Source organism: Gymnoscopelus braueri, assembly GCF_963280865.1.
Source record: "Gymnoscopelus braueri genome assembly, chromosome: 8".
Classification (NCBI taxonomy): Eukaryota; Metazoa; Chordata; class Actinopteri; order Myctophiformes; family Myctophidae; genus Gymnoscopelus; species Gymnoscopelus braueri.
In genome coordinates this window covers 14,816,783-14,835,629 of record NC_137609.1, presented here as the reverse complement: position 1 = coordinate 14,835,629, position 18,847 = coordinate 14,816,783, and the positions used below count along the sequence as shown (strand labels likewise).

Here is an 18,847-nt window from a genome sequence, read left to right as displayed (position 1 = left end):
TATACAAATAAAATGTAGAATTATGAAAATCTAAAAACAACTAGATAACTTTTCTACTGTGTTGCTAGCATAAAATAACCCTGACATACAGTACTGTATGTGCAGAAAATGTTTTGAAACTTTACCTCCATGGTCTACTGAGGGGCCATTGTTTATAGAAACCTCCAAGGACAGGTGTTATGATGGAATCCTGTGTAAGTGCCCATTGCCATCAGATAATTCTGTCATGGCCAAAGGAAACTTTGTGAAAAGAAACAATGCACCATCTTTTTTTTAAGAAGATGGTGACAGTGACCTCTTGGCCGCAAAGGGGAGGAAGTTTGATGGCGAGTTGCATGTAAACAACACAAGCAAGGAGTCTGTCACAGATGGTACTTGGAATGACTTTCAAAACAGGCTACCTCAGGCATATGAATATGGATCACATAGGAAATGTTACATAATTAAGTTTGATTTTTTATTTTAATTTTTATAACTTTGTTTTTATTGAGGATATTTCAGATCAGTTACATTTATCACTTTATGAAATAAAACAATACAAAACATAAAAGACAGACAATTACACATACTTAAAGACAAACAAAAAAATAAAATCAAATCATAATTAAAGTAAATTAATCATTGATAACCTTTGTGGGGGTGCGCATATACCTTGTTTTCCTTACAATATCACTTCTCTCCTTTTTGGAGTATATATATTAACCATTTCCCCCATCTTTTTTCAAAGAGATCTTCCCTTATTTTCAGTTTGAATGTTAACTTTTCCATGTCCTGAATATTGTCCACTATGTTTCTCCACTGTTTATAGTCCGGTGTGTCAGTCTTGAGCCAGTTCCTGGTGATAGCCTTTTTCCCTGCCGCCAGGAGGATTTTGGCTAGATAATAGTCTCCTGGATGTACAGTTCCTTCCATTTGACCCAAATACAATACAAGACAAGAATGTGGAATTTCGTAACCTAGAACTTCACATATGGTTGAGTGCAGAGTTTCCCAGAAGGGTTGAATTTTTGTACAGCTCCAGAAGACGTGTGTATGATTGGAGTCAATGGTGCCACAATTTCTCCAGCATGGCTGTTGATTTTTTATTTGTTTACTCTTAATCTGGGGTGTGATGAAATACCGAATTTGGTTCTTCCATATAAATTCCCTCCATCCCTTTGATTGTGTTGTTGTCTGGTGCATTTCCCACATATCATGCCACTTCTTCTCTGGAATATTCTCACCCAACTCTTTTTCCCATTTATTCTTAACATATATTGTTGAGTGTTTTTTCGATTCCATCAAACATGAATATATTTTAGATACAGTCCTGGGTACAACCTCACCATATGCCCGTATAAAGAGTTTTATTATCGGATGTATTTCATCCTCAGCTATTTTAATTATTTTAATGTAGTAGTCTCTCATTTGTAAGTATCTAAATAAATCTTGATTTGCCAAATTGTACATGTTCTTTAATTCTTCAAAGCTTTTCATTTCATTTTTCTTAATCAACAGGCATATGGTTGTTACACCCAGTTCCGTCCATTGTCTGAACCTCAGGTCCAACACTCCTGGCTTAAATGCCCCATCGTAAAGTTTGATTCATTTTTAAGCTATTTTTAAGATTTATATTTAAGCAATAGCGAGTCTATTTTTACAATTATACCACAGTTTAATCAATAATATTTATGATTAGAATGCAAAAAAGGTGGATGTGTTTTTGGGAGTGTTGCCATCGTGAGATATTGGCAATCATTAAGTGAGGTATAATGTTCATCAAACTATATCTATGATGTCATATTGACCCATACCCAACACTACACTCAACCCCCTGCTCATGACTCTGTCACAGTCACAGTAAATTTTACTTGTCTTTTCAGGTTTGTTGAGGAGAAGATGTGGGTGACGTTCCTGGAGGGCTACTCTGCCCTGGCAGCTCTCTCTCTGAGCGCCTCCACTGTGAGTCATCACAGACAATACAAACTACTAACACACTAACATTCCAACACTACACCGGGTAACTTAGCTAATTACAGTTGCAAGCCGTCAACATTTTAGAGTGTAGCTCTTTAAAGTGAATGCAGCTATTTTAGTGTCCAGTTTCAATGTTTTAGTAGGCACATTTGCACCTCCATGGACACATAATTGAAATGAATACCACTGGTTTAGACTCTTACTATAACCTTGTATTACATGTTTTTACACTGGGGGTCCATATAATAGTCTTAACTGCAGGTGTTATAACTTTTTGTTTTACCATCTGCTTTGAGATAGTGAGAATGCGCCATGATCAAATGTCACTTTTTGTTTTATTTTATCCTTGAGGTCAACCAAGCACAGAATCACAGAAACAATTACATTATTAACTATATATCAATAGACACATAATCCAGAACACACTATTATTATAAAGTACTGTAGAACTTAACTTTCTTTATTTGATTTGAAGACTTCGAAGTGTTTTGCTACCCGCTTCATCAGGTTTGCCCATATTATATTATCCTGTGTGTGTGCTCTGGATTCTTTGTCATTCTTTGTCTTTAGTTAAATAAGAACATTTGTGATTGACATGGCCTACAGCAGCCGCTCTCAGCACTTGACAAACCCTGTTCTGTGTTAGATCAACAGCCACTGGTTGGACCACCTGCACATTTACAGTATCATGTGTTTGCCATTCATCTTAAGAATAGAAACTGCATTTCAAGGTAGTTGAGGTAGCTGGCAGTTTTTTCCAGTAAACACGGTTGCTGTCAGAGCACACAAGCAAGCAGACGGAGTGGCGCATATTTAGAAATAGGCCTATCATTTCACTTAGTTTCGCATCAGTCTGTTGGGGAAAATACTTTTACAAAACATACCGGACCAATCTGTTGGGGAAAATACTTTTATCTTGGTTTATGGAAATGGATTAAATCCTGGTATACCAAGTCTGTATATTCCAACCCTAGTTTGTCCCAAATGAACACTTTATTTTTATTGTAAAGATTTGTAAAACGGTTAATATATTTATCTATTAGTGTTGCCACCCCACCCCCTCTTTCTTTCTTTCTCTCACTCACTCGCTGCATATTTCTTTCTCTTCTCTCTCTGATTGTGTACTGTAGGTCCTTGGTAAGGTGATAGATGTCCGTCTGAAGAATCCTGGGTGGACAAAGAGCCTGGAGGAAGAGATGAGCGTGGAGAGGATCTGTGGCAGCATCCCCTCCTCAGTCAGCTCCACTCTGCTAGCCGAGGACACAGACATGGGTGACGACGACTACGATATGGAAGGTGAAGTGGCTATAAAGATCTAATTTGAATCCTGTCATTCTATTGAGAGGAGGACATGTGAAAATGACATTCAGCTTCCAATGTGTTCTGTCTCGAGAGCTGTAGGCAAACCGCAAAGTTATGTAAAATGCAAAAAATGTCCATAAGATCTTTAGAAGCCTTCCCCTTTCTAGTGGTGCAAACAAAAGCCTTTCCTCTACTGGCTTTGGTGAAAACAGCTGACCGGACAGTGACAGGAGGTTTCACATGTCCTAGTAACGGTTGAACATCATAATGTATAGTATATTTAGAATGTCTTGTGTTATTGATGTAATTCAGTGCAGGAAACAATCTTTTTTTTCTGTCCACCGGCCACAATGGCTGAAGGATTCCACCATTTTACCCATTAAAACCGGGAAAACGTCGGTGTCATATTAGATTTTTGCGTAAAAAATAGCAGATATACAAGCTCACAGCGCGCCACTTTGTGCCGCAAGCTTGTACATCTACAATTTGTTTACCTTTTTTTGAAAAATCTTGAAAGTGTGAGAACTACTGATTTAGAAGGCATTCGTAGAATCGTCCTCAGGTCTTAATGGGTTCATCTCAATCTTTATCATCTCATCCATCTGTCGCACGCATACCCAATCTCCACATGTCTCCTGTACCAGGTGACGTGGATGCAGAGGTGGAGGATATTCTGCCCCAACACCTGCAGCCCGGATTCAGCCTCAATCTTGGATCCTCCCCCCTCCCCTCTCCGGGGGGCAGCCCTTGCCACTCCCCCACACATGGAGAACCCTCAGGCGCCTACAGACCCACCCGGGGGCCGCAACCCTCCCGGCCACAGCAAGGTAACAACGTGCTTTATTACACACACACACACACACACATAATTGAACATGTAATATCCTAATTTGCTCAAAGCACAGTACTGTAATCCTCTCAAGCAAGTCTCCTACACCACCTTTTGGGGAATCTAAACTCCAATTTTTGCTTTTATTCATCATAATGCATGGCAGGAGGTTTAAGCCCATTACCAAGTAGAAAAGCAGGTGATGATGCAGGTAACGTGTGGGTGTGGTGATTTGCTCTATACTACTTGACATTAGTGATTTGTCTATGTACTAGTTAGCTGTTGTAGTGTTTTTTAATGGTTGTGTGGTGTTGAAACATTTGAGTTATGTACAGCTCTGACAAAGTACCAGGGAATAAGACACTGATGCTGACACAGCAGCATTAAGACAAATGTTGAGAGAAGAAAGCAAGCAAACTACTCTAAAAATATTTGTCTCAATGCTGTGTCAGCCTCTTGACGCTCTTAACATGATGGCGTCGCTATTCTGGGCATGTCACAAGAGGCAAACATTCAGCCAAAATAGCCGACAACGTGACGTCTACAACACGTTGTAAATCGGCTATTTAAGTTGTTAAAACACTAGACACTAGATGTCAATGGGATGCAATCTGTGAATATGAAAACTACAACCCTTGCATCCTGGAATTAATTACTACCCTTGGCCGTGACATTGTCTTTGTTCAGTGTTCAGAGTTTAGGGCAAACTAGTGATCTTGACCTCAGATAATATGAATCAAGTTGATGTAATGGCGGTCACAGACTCATATATATTGTTATGCCAGGCCAGTGCTTGCCCGCAAAAGGGATCATGGCAGTTGTAGGACACAGAGAATGTCTGAAATAAACAGAAGTTGAACATGACATTTTCTCTGGCAATATGGCTGGCGTCAAAAATATTGTTGGCTCTGTAAACTACAATAATTATCAACACTGAACTGAAAGGCTCATCAATAGTTTCTTTTTAATCATAAAGTCAGATTTGTCAGAGTGGAAAATAACTATCCTACATGGGGTGAATTTGCAAACATTCTAACTCTGCGTATCTTGACTCTTGACAGTCCTTCATTTGTGTGGACAGACACAGGCACACCAATGTATGATTTTACTCCAGAAAATCGGTTTCTGAGACTAATACTGTACCTGTTTTAATAATCGACATGCTCCCCACCCCTCATAGGACCTCCTGTTGACTTCCAGCCCGGTGCACCAGGCATGGAACCCAAACGCCCACCTCCCCCGCGCCCTGGCGCCCCACCAGCCAGACCTGCACCCCCCCAGCGTCCCCCACCTCCTTCAGGTATGGCGGGCAATCACCCTCTCCCCCTCTGAACAGATCACCAGTGTCTCCCTTTTTGAAATGTGTCCTACTCTTCTGAAATCACTCGAATGGTGCTGAAAGGTTTAGCGATATGCACCCTAAGATTGATATTATAATTTTTGCACTTTAATTAGAGATGTCGATATGACAGGTGATAAATATACTTTGAAGCCGATAGTCTTAACTGAGATAAAGCCATACACTGTAGACAGACTTAACATTTGGTACCTTAATGTCACTCCATCCCATCATACCTGAAGGAGGGGGGAGTCCTCTAACAGGTAGAAAGGACATGGGAGGTAAAGTGATTATTGTCAATGTCAACATGTATGCATGTGTGCGCACATGGCTGATGTATGGTTTGCTTACACATGTAAGTGTAGCATGTGCCAGTAGGAGACGCTATTTTCCACAGAAATATTTATTTAAAAGGAATGCTGTATGGCTGTTATCAGCAAACCCAGGTCCTGCTCGCTAATGGGTTTTGCTTTTAGCTTTTAAGCTTTTAATAAAAACCATGACTGAAGCTCAATAAAAAAATAGCTATTTTCCTTTCTAAAATCTACTGTTGAATATACATAATATATACATTTATATTATCTTTTGTTTAATGCGCTTCACTATTGTCCATATTGAGGATCATATTTTCTTAATTTATACTCCGTCGTACGGTGGTATCGTTTGCGGGGAAATGTACGATCTACAAGCTCATGACGCATTGTGATGAGTTTGTGAGCTTTATAGATCGTATGAAGGAGTATAAATCAGACTTAATGGTTTGAGCATGTGTCAAATCCAGGTTGGTGACTAGTGTAAGACACTGTCAACTCCTGCCCCACTCCCTCGCTCTCCTGTCTCTACACTGTCCTGTCAATGATAAAGCAGAAATGCCCACAAAAATATCAGCGTATCATGCAGTAGGTCGCGAATGCTTTGCTGTCGCATTGCCATAGCATCTCAGTTGCAGTGGTGTCACTTTGGGCATACGGTAAATTATTAAATGGAATGTGGTTTATTTTGTGCTGCGAAGGACCAAAAAGCCCCGCCCTCTCCCGACCAGACAGTGCTGCAGGTGAGTACCACCAGCGATGACAGAGCCTCGTTTGTCAGTACTGCAAACGGAACTGTACATCAGTCCAGTGTACAGACCCAAGAGTCGGCAGGTCACGTGTGAAGTTGCAACGGTTGAGCTAGACTAGAGCTTGTAGTGAAAGCATAGATAGATAGGTACGTAGGATCGGTATATGTGTTTAGGGCTGTCTCGATTACAAATTTAAGTTGACGACACTCAAATAATTGTGATTAGCGATTTAATTGTGTTTTTTAGTATTGAACATTGGAACATATGAAGCCTTTTAAGGCTTCATAATCAAAAATTGCACAGGGCAGATATGACAAATAACTGAAATAATTGACATAATTTAATGATTTTCATACATGTAAAAATAGCAGAAATAGCTGATCTACAATCTACAATTTTACAAGCTTGTAGATCTGCTATTTCAGTTTTTTTTTTAATATTCGAAAATGTGTGAACATCTTTCAACATGGAAACGATTATGACTATTATGCAAAAATAATTGCGATTAGACGATGATGTAATAATTGTGACAGGCCTATATGTGTAGTGTGTGTGTGTGTGTGTGTGTGTGTGTGTGTGTGTTTCGCAATTGTGCAATGCATGTGTGCATTGTGCCTGTGGTGTGTGTGCGTGGGGGGGGGGGGCCTTGCAGAACAAGTTCTGCTTATTTTCCAGACCTCTCCTTCAGTTCAGGAATGGATGAGTCATTGTTAATAATGCAGCCAGCTGGGGTGCGTGGTGGCTCAGCCAGTGCACGGACCAGATGCACCTTATGAGTCATGATGGCCCGAGTTCGAATCTGACTCCCGATATGTCTTGCATGTCTCTCTTCTCTCTCACCCCTATACACTCTACTATCCAATAAAACATTTCTTAAAAATGTACAGTATTTAAATAATGCAGCCAGCCTGAGGGAAATTTCGGTTGCGTTTCTGTGAGGCGAGAAACACGAGAATGGTCTCGTATGAGTTGAAATGTGAGATTTCTTATTTTATGAGTGTGATTAGTTGTGCTGATGTCTTTCATGAATCTTTGTTCCAGGTCGCGGCCAATCAGCTGCAGGTGCTGGACCTGGGGCCGTTCCCAGACCGGTGAGTTTACAATTTTGATGACTGTTCATGTCTAAATTTGAGATGCATACGTTTTCTCTGTTTCTCATCTTACTCTCCTTTTTCTACCATTCGTCACTTCTAACCTTTTTATCTAGTTGTTTTGGTGCCTTTTATCTGGGTTTATAGTTTTACCATTTACTGTGTGAGTTGCCATGTTCTTACAAATTATTTTAGAGACATTTTAATTAATTAAATTTACATGTGTAATGTCAGCACTTATTTTACTGTTAAACGGCTTTGTAAGCTGCTATAAAAAGTGCTACACAAATACTTTTATAATCAGGGACCAGGAGAAAATACAGTTTTAATTGTCACTCACACATACAGGTGCAAGCAGTGAAATGTTGGTGTGGCATGACTGCTAGACAATATAGTATAGACAAAATAATACTGGTTTTATAGAAATAAAAATAAGATTAAAGATAGAGTACACACTCTAAACCTAATGTTAAAGGAAATTACCTGCAAATAACTGTCGCATCAGTGGGGAATATGCACTACTAGGGAGTGTTAAGAATTGGGGGAGGATGATTTAGTATCAGGTAAAATTTGCAATAAAATATATACATCTATACATCGTCAGCGTTAGCAGTAAGAACAATCTTAAGCATTAATGGGGGGATGAACAATGGGCAAATGTTCAGAATGGGGGGGTAATTTAGTATCGGATTTATGGAATGTGCTGTAAGATATGTACATCTATATAGAAAGTATGTACATCTATATGTTCCATTCTATATATGCGTTCTATCTATACATGTGTCCAGGTGTTTGTTATCCGTTGCTTCCGTTGTGTACTAGTAACACTCACTGTGCATGGTGGAGCTAAACGTACTCGGAACACGAATGCGTGAGAAGTATAGATCTACCTTGGATTTGACCAGTTTTCTTGTCATACAGCAAACACCACTCCCTGGATTGTGTTGTTTTCTCAACTGTCCTGTCCATAGTTGATTGATGAGATAATTTCCAGGTCGATCTTGTCTCAAGAGATATTACAATCTCTCACTCTGTGTTCCTATTGATCATCGCCCTCAACTTGTTCATTTAGCTATTGATTGATTGGATATTTGCAAACTTCATGCTGGGGGCTCAATGTGGATTTGACTTAAGCCAATATTCATTGGTCTGTTCTCGTATTTCTGATCTCTTCCCCGGTACAATTGTTCTTACTGTTATTTGACCGTGGAGTATCTAGTAAGATGTGAGTAGGAGATCAGAAGCCAGGTGTGTCCGACATAATCCTATATCCAAAGTGAACTAGGGTCATGTGTAATTATTTCTGATGCTGAAAGGCTTAAAAAAGAAAGAAAAAGTACAAACCAAATAACTTAAAAACAGCCTATCATACTAACCGCAATGACAAACAGCATGTGCCTCAACAGAAGTGGAAGTCTATATTATATTTGTCTACCTTTGTCTTACAGAATATCCCTCCTCGAGCCGGGGTGATCAGTATGCCCCCCCAGGCTGCTCGCCCACCGCCCCCCTCACATCCAGGAGCCCCACGGCCGACTCCAGATGTACATCCCGGGGCCCCGCGACCCGTTCCTGACACCCACCCTGGAGCTCCACGACCAGTTCAGGGCAAACCCCCTGACCTGCCTCTCGGTGAGCAAATACACACATACTGTATGCACACACACTCACACCACAGACTGGTATAGTAGCTAATAGTCATACTGAGCCAGCTTGTGGATAGGCTTTTTTCGGCATACTACTCGTCGTATGACAAAATATATATTGGGGTTAAAAGGGCTATAACATGTAATTTCACTTTTTCTTAGTTTTTGGTCATCTTTGGGGTTCTGTGATGTCCTTCTACCAAAACCTTCTTTTCATGTGCTATGCCTCAAATGGGCTGTTTGATTTGCTCTCCAATTGTACATCACATTGGAGCTGAGACCCCCCTTCCCCATTTCTCCACCCACCAGTGAGAGAAAATGATCTCCCCGTCTGCCATGTTTTCGCCTACAGCATTAAACCCAGGAAGTGCTTCCTGTCATGAATTTTTCTTTGTAGTTACGTATGTGTGCATATAAAAATATATATTTCTCAGTGAATCTCTTAGACCAGCATTGATGTAATCTGCACTGTTGCAGTGGCAGTTTGTTTATGTTTGATGTAATGATGAAACTAAGAAGGATTACAGAAAATCTGCAGGCGGAAGTCGGAAGCTCTTCCCGCAGTATGGGAATTCCTTAAAAAAACATCAGTGAAAATTCCCTCAACAGCAGCCCAGCCGCCAGAACATGTTACTTATCTGAAAAGGGCTCAGAACATGCAGAGAGAAAAAAATATTATAGAGATAATTGTTTTATAACACATCGACCTTAGCAAATATAATATATTTTTGTAAAACTGCATAAAATGTCCATAAAGGTAAAGGTACCATAAGAATTATTCCACAAATGTAAGGATAAACAACCCGGTTTTTGGGCGGTGAAACCGCCCCTATATGTGAGGTTTGGATATTTGCACACCAAATCCTGCGCTGTGATTGGCCACCAGTGTACCCCCCTAACCCTGCACCGTGATTGGCCAATCACAGTCTATTCAGGACTGTGATTGGCTAGGGAAACATGACACATGTGCATAGCCCTATAAATTGGACTATGCACTTAAAAAAAACACATTTATGTTTTTTTTTAAGTGAATCACACATTGTGGTTCTCTCTCATCACTCTCTCTCATCACTCTCATAAAGAGTGTTTCAATAAATGTATTTATTTTTTGTACATGATTGGTTGACTCCATTCAGTATTGTGATTAGCTAGCAAGACACCGCCCACTTCACACTGGGTGTGATTTTTATATTTTTATTGAATTAAAAAAAAAATCCACATACAGCAACTGACATGGACATACTCTTAACAAACGAGACAAACATGGTCAAACAAGTGGGGGCGGGGGGGGGGGGGGGTCCTCCAGTTCCATTGTTCATCAACACCATCAGTATACAGCGAAAAACAAAAAAAGCATAGCCAGGCACTTAAGACAGATCACAACACTCCATATAGCTCATGGTCACATTGATGCATCGGCATAATCATCAAGGATAAACAACCCAGTACCTGTGTTGTGTTGTGTTCTCTGTACAGGTCCTCCACCATCTGGCCCCCCTCCCGCTGCACCTCCTTCAGGATCTGGACCTCCAACTCCCATGGGCCAAGCATCTGTCAGACCCCAGGTCTCGTCACCCATGCAGGCCCCCATGCAACCCATGCAGCCCCAGCAGGCCCCCATGCAACCCATGCAGCCCCAGCAGGCACCCATGCAGCCCCAACCCGCCCCCTCCGTCCAGTCCCAGCTGCCGCCGCCCATGCTGCCCACCTTTGCCACCCCCCTCCAGCCACAGCCAGCCGCCGCTGCCCCGTCTCCTTCCGCACCCGCTGATACTTCTGCGCCCCCACAGGGCCTGGCCTCCCCTAAACCCCCCCCTCGCTCCCGCTCCTCTAATGCCCTCCCCCCCGACGGTGCCAAATCCGAGACGGCCCCAGTCACAGAGGTTGGTGCCACGCTCACATTCTGACTCCAGCTGTTGAAACCGATAGTGATGTTATGCCGTATTTATTTTGGTTGTGCGCCATGCTGTGCATCAAAAATAGCAGATCTACATGCTCACACCGCATTGTGAGCTTGTAGATATGCTGTTTGCGATGCCCAACACAACTAAGTATGAATCAGGCCTTAGAATACAGATCCATGTAGATTCAGAACTCTCTTCCTGGTTGGTTCTGGCCAAGTCGTACTCTAATTATTTATGCTCACATTATTTATGCTCACATTATTTTTGTTTTAAGACAATCAATTAACCATGAAATGTAATGGGTTATAATAATGTAAAGTTTAGGAGGTAGAGAGATGGTCAGATAGGATAAATGTCTCTCTCTCGCTGTCTCTTCTACGCCTTTATCTCGCGTCAGACCAGTCTATAGCTATCTGTGTTATTCTTTCTGCTGCTCCTGTGTCTCTGATGCATTTGTCTCTCCCTCACAAGCCGGAGAAGCCCTCAGGGTGACAGGTATTTTATTTATTTTAAAAAACGGTTATCTTTCTCTCCCTCTCCATAGCACCGATGTATGACCCATTCTCATTCATACATGACACCCAGTAACCTCTGCCCACTCCTGCTTTCCCATGTTTCTAGTTGATTTATCCTCCTTTCTACTTGTTTCTATTCCTCTCCACTTGGATGTCATTAGTCCATTGCACGCCTGTTAATGGTGTGTTGTTTTGTGCTAGGCTCATGAAACGGTGTATTATTCATTTAGTTAGTTCTTCATTCTATTTTTTGGTCAGCATACCAAACCACATATTCATATTACATGACTAGTAATGTGATGTTCATTGTTGGTCATTCTTACGGTTATTCTGCGGTCCTTCCATATCTGCGAGATCAGCGAGCACATATGCAACGACTTAGGCCTGAATTCAGAGTTCTTTCACTGATGCACAATATAATCCAAAATATATTTTGGGGAAAGGATCCTATTATTCCAACCAGTGATGTGCAGATGCTTAATTCTTGCTCAGGAAGGAGACCAGGCTATTTCAAATTGCAAGGTCTTTTTGGATTGCTAGGGTCTATTATAATGACAAACAATTTGGCAATCGTGTTTTAACTATTTCCAAATTGTTGTTTTTTAATTTTTTGTTGTTTTTGTACGGATAACCATACATTAACAAAACTACGTGTTTGGCAGACGTGTTATTTTAGCAAATCCCACCCTGCATTTGTATATCCCTGGGAGGTGAAGATATTAACCAACGTCTGAATTGCAGAGAGCTGCACTTATATGCAAAATCGGTATTAACTGCCGTCCATGTGCGCGTTTATCTTAACTCTGAATCCAGCCCTTCATGATTTTACTTCACAAGACATCTACATTCTGTGTCATTATGTGTTAGTTCAGTGTTTTAGATTTAATCGGTGGCTTTGTGTGGGTTATTTGTTCAACTGTCTGCATTAGCATCATAAAATGCTTTTGAAATGCAAAGCAGATTTTTCCGTTTTAAACACCTAAAAACAAGGTGTTATTTCCAATTGAACTATTTGTTCAGTAGTAACCCGTAGATTGTGGATCTAGACTGGACTAGGAATTACTACCTCTGATTGGTCTTATTGTCTTTCCTCCTCAGACCAATGGGATGAATGGAATCCAGAGAGAAGCACAATGGAAGCCTGGCCCCTTCGACACGCTCACATCCGACCTCCTCTCCTCTTCTTCTTCAACATCCTGGCACAACACCCAGTCCCTGAACAGAGGCTCGTCCATGCGCGCGCCTCCCTCCGTTCCCACCGGTGTTTTCTCCTCCAACACGCTCCCTTCATGCCTCCCCTCCTCCGCCCTGTCTGCCTTGCGGGGCCTTGACTCCTCCTCTTCCTCGTCCTCCCTCTCCACTCCCTCCCCCCTAGCCTCAGCCTTGCTCCCGCCTCCTCCTCCGGTCCCGTCCTCTCGCGGCCACTCCCAGGAGATCTCGCGTTCCTCTCCCAACCCCTTCCTATCTGACCCGGCTCCTCCCCGGCCCAACAGCACCAACCCCTTCGCAGACCCGTTTACGCAACAGCAGCAGCCGCGCTCTCTCACCCCGGACTTCAGCGCTCAGCACCAGGCTTTCAAGCCAGACCTCCAGAGGACCACGTCTGCCCTCAGTCACACCCTCATCCCCACCCCGGCTCCAACGCTGAACCCAACCCCGGCAGCAGCCCTGCTGCCCGCCTCCCAGCTCAACAGGAACATGTCACTGCACGGGCCGCCGTCCGCTTTCACCCCCCTGCCCGCTCCTCTGCTCCCACTTGTCCCTACGTCGGCCCCAACCCTTCCCATGGCGCCGCCCTCCTCCCTCCCCGCCACAGGCACTGCCCCCCTGCGCCAGCCGGGGAACCACGCCCAGCAGTGGGTCACTTTTGACGAGGACCGTTTCCCTGTCCCGTCCAAGTCGCTTCCATCTGCGCCCTCCGCCGGCTCTCTGTTACTACATCCTCAGGCACTGCTACTCCCCTCGTCTGGCTTTGGCTCAGACACGAACTGGGCGTTGCCGGGCACCACATCATCATCTTCCTCTTCAGCATTCCCTTCTCTCCCTCCTCCCATCCCCTCCAGGACTGCCCCCAGCGATGGCTTCACCTTCCCTAAGGAGTTCACCGAGAGATAGGACGAGGACGCGTCGACTCAGCTGTTATAGGGCATATCCAGATATGTATAGATCTATGATAAAAAAATATATCATATACATTTAATGTGTATATGTGCGTGTATGGTATGTACAAAAGAGACAGTATTTAAGTATAGACCACTCACCCCCTCTGAATTAGATGAAAGGATAGACATCGCACCCTGGGCATTTAAGCAGCACGGTGAAACGTGTAGGCCTAAGTTGTTGCGTGTACTATCCTCATAACTGGCATCCCTTGGTATGGGATATATTAACAGCAGTTGTTTTAATATGGATGGTTATGATGTTTATTTTTTATTTATGGCAGGAAACGTGTGCCTGTGTCTATATAGTTATATAAAGTATATCTTCTACACGCACAGTAATGTGTGTGTAAAGCGTCCTGTGCAATATCAAACGTGCAGTCATTTGCGGTGTCGCCACTGGTGATCAGTATGATATCATACGTCCGCACGCACTGTGTATTTTTCCCCTCGCCCGTTCTGCATTATGACATTGTTGGCTATGCATCACAGGTATGTGGTCACCGTAAAATGTTTTTGTTGTCTTTATCAATTACTTTGAGTTGCAAAGAATTGTACCGTCTGTTTACAGTTTTGTGCGTTCTTAACTGCTTGGCTTGAGTTAACTCTCATATCTTGCTATGCTTTTTATCGACGTCGCCAACTCTGAAGCGTTAAACCGTGAAACCGTTCACTGCCGCAGAAACAAATGCTCTGTGATATCATCTCGGTGGTCAAGTGTCGAATCAAGCCATTTTTCTGTTCCCTCTTTACTTTCATGCGCAGGGGCAGTTTTGCTTAGCTGACTACATTTTTGTAAGCTCTATATAAAAAATCCTATACATAGTGATTATGTACGTACATTTTCCAAGGCGGACGCTACCCTGCTACATGTGTTTGTGCTGACTTTCCGTGGTATGCACAGTGTAACCGATATGCACTGATAGGCTGTTACTTGCTGTCTTTGGGTTGAAGCCAGAGACTCGTATGACAAAGTTACAGAGCGCCTGTAGGCTGAAACGGGGCAAAGAAGTTTCGCCTCTGTGTCAAGGGCTTTGACTCATGATGATTTGATCCAAAGCTTCAAACCATACTGCTGTACATTTTAAAGAATGTGGTATGTTGGTTTACGTGTGTGTGTGCAGTATGTGTGTACACGTGTGTGTGCCTCATTTACGGCAAGTATTTTGTTGACTTGTAAAAAGGGATTGACAGCAACTCCCAAGAATAAAGGCAGTAACCGTTTTAATGAACTATTGCAGTACCCAGACAGACATACACAGGAGTACCATTTTACACCATTAAAGCTTTTGACAAAGACACCATGTGGAAGCGCATCAAGCTTTTTTTCTTTTAAATCAGTAAAAAAAAAGCATTTGTGCATATTGGGAGTTGATGTCATCCCTTCACATGGGATCCTTTTTGTCATTCTAATTTCTTTAGAAGCATCTCCATCTGGGAATTAGCTGATTTGATAGCGTAGGCACACTACTCTACTGAGTTGACTTGATCAGGGTCAGTGCTGTATATATCAGACAGTAACACAGTGGCAGATTGCACGTGGACTAGTACAGGACATGGCGAGAGGGGATGTACTTGATTTATTTTATTTTTTCTCAATTAGAGGAACTTACCGTTCATTTCAGTTGTGAGAAAAGTTCTCTTGATAATATATTCCTGGTGCTGTTGTGAAGTGCTGTGTTTGAGGTGTGTGATGTCTATTGTGTGTGATCGTGTCTGTACCTGGACATGCGTGTGTGTACAGTGTTTGGCAGTGGAGACAGCAGCCTGTGGAACCAAACTTATTCCCTCGGTAGGGTTTAGAGGACAGGGTACTCATATCTTATAAATATGCCCAAAATGTATTAAGGTTCTGAACTAGGTGTCACTGTGTTCAGTCAATACCCAATACCCACCCACTTTGGCCTTTCTTTTACATTTTTGAAATTTCCCAGGCACCTGTCGACACTGGCACATTGCTGGTGATACATGCAAACTGTTTAAACACAAATGTCCCTGCGAGTAGAATCCCTCACCCACACACCCCACCCCTGATGCCAACATTGTAATATAATTGAACCCCCGACCATCCCACCCCCCACACACACACACACATACAATCGAGGAGGAGTCGAGTAAGTCGAGTTTTTAGAAGGCATACAGTAACTTACTGTAGGTATTAGGAGAGTGGTGGTGGATGTTGGCGATCAGGGTCTGTAAGAAAGTACCAGCTAACTAAAGCTTCTCTCATATACTGTGCTCCCATTCAAACACATTTAAAAATTACCGTCTTAGCACTGCACGGATTCAGATGTCACTGTCACTATACTGAATGCGGTGACATCGTAATCAAGTGATTCAACCAGCCGCCAGCTGCTTACTGCCCTGTGCTGGAAGTCAATGTGTAATCTTATAAAAATGCATTTATGTTGTTCAGATGTGTGCAGTAGATGCTGTAGCTTAAGCATTTCTCAATAGGTGACTAGCCAGCGCTTATAATGTGTCATGTCATGTTCAAGATGAGGTTTTATAGGAAACAACAATTTACTCCCGAGTCCTTTTTTGTCAGGTTGGTGTCCCCTTTTTATGATTATAATCCATAGTAAATACAATTCTCGTGTCGTATGACCATATTCTGTATGTATTAAAGAGAAAAGTGTAAAGCTGCAATTCATGTACTATGTAATAACCGAGGCTCCATATTGTAAGTGCACAGACAGCTGACTGCACATTGTGTTGTATGTATGCAATAATAAATGTCAGTTGACCTAGATGTCACCTGCTTGTCTTGTATTATTTATGCTGTGAGAGCTTGATTATGTACAGTGGTGCCTGTAACTATTCTATTGATCAGATATGAGACATTTAAACTGTACCTGGTAAGGTATCTCACTATTCGCTTTATCACATATAGTGTGATTCCTTGAGTAGATTAAAAACAAATCACGATTGAAATAAAGAAGAAAAAGCAAATATTACATCTAAATTATTAAATATAATACTCCCAACAGGTGAATGAGTAATTGCCACAGATCGAAAGCCCGTTCAGATTTCCGAAAATATTTATATTAATTATTTTAACCTGGAAGCAAGCCATCCAGGTGCTCCTGGTGAATCATGACTATAAAACATTTGATTCAGTGCAAAACAAATATTTGAATATGTAATTATATTATATCGTCGATGTCCAACCGGGACCAGCTAACTCCATTTTCAGTTTTTTGTTTTTTTTTCATAAATCAACGCTATTGAACCCCCTCTACATCTGTGTAATTTTTTTTTTTATAATAACATATGAAAAGTATTAAAAAGCGCCTCTGACGAAAACTCCTAACTCCATTGGACCCTCAAACTGTCCGTCAAAAACAAACAACTCCCCCCTCCTCTCAGGCTCTCAGAGAAGCTCTGCTCTGTATGAGGCAGACAGGGAGAAGATTTTTCAATGCTTTTGGGAGAACATAAACTGGGAAGAGAAGAGAATGTATGTGCAAGGTTTGATAGATGTCACCCCAGTAAAGAGGAGAAGGGTGTCTTCACAAAGGTCATCTGCTCGTGTTTTCTTTTTAAATGTTAATGGACAGAGAATGAGTGTGTGCAGGAGTTTGTTTCAAACATCTCCAAGAGCTCAAGGAGATCATGCCAAAAGACTTTCACAGCTTTTATGACAATCTAAAGCACTAAGAAACACCCACCACACACACGCAACACACAACACACAACAGTGTGATAATAAAATGTTGATAGGTATATGATAGGTAAATTCAACTGTGGTTGTTATTGTTAGTGCAGTAGGCTACAGATTTGATAGGCTACAGATTCTATTTTTCATGAATGTATTTTGTATTTATATGCCATTTATTTATTGTTGGTGTGCCATGATTGCTTTTGTTAAATACATGATTGAGTATTGAGGCAGAATTGTTTGTTGCACTCAACTGTAGAAGAACAACAGTGGTAACAGTTAGATCCATGGTTGTTTACAATGCATGTTAAAATAAAAGTTGTTTAAGTACAGAATTCAGCTTGATATATACTTAGTATATGAGGATGGCGCTCACCATAAATAGCTGATCTCCAAGCTCACAATGCGTTGTGATGTGTGAGCTTTGAGATCCATTGCCAGCTGTTCTTATCAATGATGGACAAAACCTCCTAACTCCACTTGCGCTGGATTTGTGTTTGGACAAAACTCCTAACTCCACTTGAGCTGGATTTGGGTGAAGTGGTGATAATATAATGACACATGCAAGTATCTGATAATATATAAAGTCACAATACCAAGTTTGATGAGGCAATATTGCTTTGTTTTAAAAATATAAGGTTTTCTTCATTTTCAGAAAAATTCATATTTTGTTTTTCATTTCCTGAACAATTACCATTTTGGATTTAGCTGTTTCCGGCCGGACAGCAGAGATATACTATATTTAATATAGCTTTTTTTGTGTGTGTTTTTCTTTTTTTCAAATATATATTTTAAAACCCTATTGTCCAACACTAGGCGGCAGCAAAACGTTTTTACAGGCGATTAGCCTGTCGAAAACCAGAAGAAGACTACACCTTGTTGTTACCAGCGTTGCCATGTCCGCTTATTATAAGCGACTTTGGGCTTGTTATTCTGGGCTTGTTATTCTGTAAAGTTGCTTGTAAATATTGGTAGCTTTTTGGGCTTGTTTCTTAAGTGTAGTTGCTTATTTGGGATTGTTTCCTTAATGTTTTTTAAACCAGTGGTTCTCAAACATTTTCATGTCAATGGCCCCCAAATCAATATATAGCCTGGCTATTTGTAGACCTAACCTTCTGAAAATATTTTGTGCCAGAGACTCCCATACAAGATTTTGTGGATTTGAAAATATTTCAACATTGTCACTTTCTCCCCCCAAGATTTTTCTTTGAAAAGTAGCAGATCTGCAAGCTCACAACGTGTCGCATCGTGAGCTTGTAGATCGGCTATTTTCAAATTGCCAATGGGTTAGAGTGCTCATGTGGCCTCTTCTGTGTCGCCTCTTTTGGGCTTGTTTTCATAGCTTGTTTCTCTCGCAGGACCTGGCAACACTGGGATCTCCT

At 41.7% G+C, this 18,847-nt stretch overlaps 1 protein-coding gene across 4 annotated transcripts in view; it reads left to right on the top strand.

The window, feature by feature from the left end:
• synj1 (synaptojanin 1) overlaps window positions 1-16,555 on the top strand; it is a 45,647-nt gene extending 29,092 nt beyond the window's left edge. For 3 of the 4 annotated variants that reach the window (XM_080434578.1, XM_080434579.1, XM_080434577.1), the window contains exons 21-28: window positions 1,863-1,941; window positions 3,087-3,252; window positions 3,903-4,085; window positions 5,268-5,387; window positions 7,531-7,580; window positions 9,029-9,212; window positions 10,703-11,109; window positions 12,744-16,555. In XM_080434578.1, the coding sequence (XP_080290704.1) occupies window positions 1,863-1,941; window positions 3,087-3,252; window positions 3,903-4,085; window positions 5,268-5,387; window positions 7,531-7,580; window positions 9,029-9,212; window positions 10,703-11,109; window positions 12,744-13,760 (2,206 nt within the window). In that variant the 3' untranslated portion in view covers window positions 13,761-16,555. The remainder of the gene's footprint in view (window positions 1-1,862; window positions 1,942-3,086; window positions 3,253-3,902; window positions 4,086-5,267; window positions 5,388-7,530; window positions 7,581-9,028; window positions 9,213-10,702; window positions 11,110-12,743) is intronic. The other variant, XM_080434580.1, reaches the window with a different exon arrangement.
• The last annotated feature ends 2,292 nt before the right edge of the window (window positions 16,556-18,847 follow it).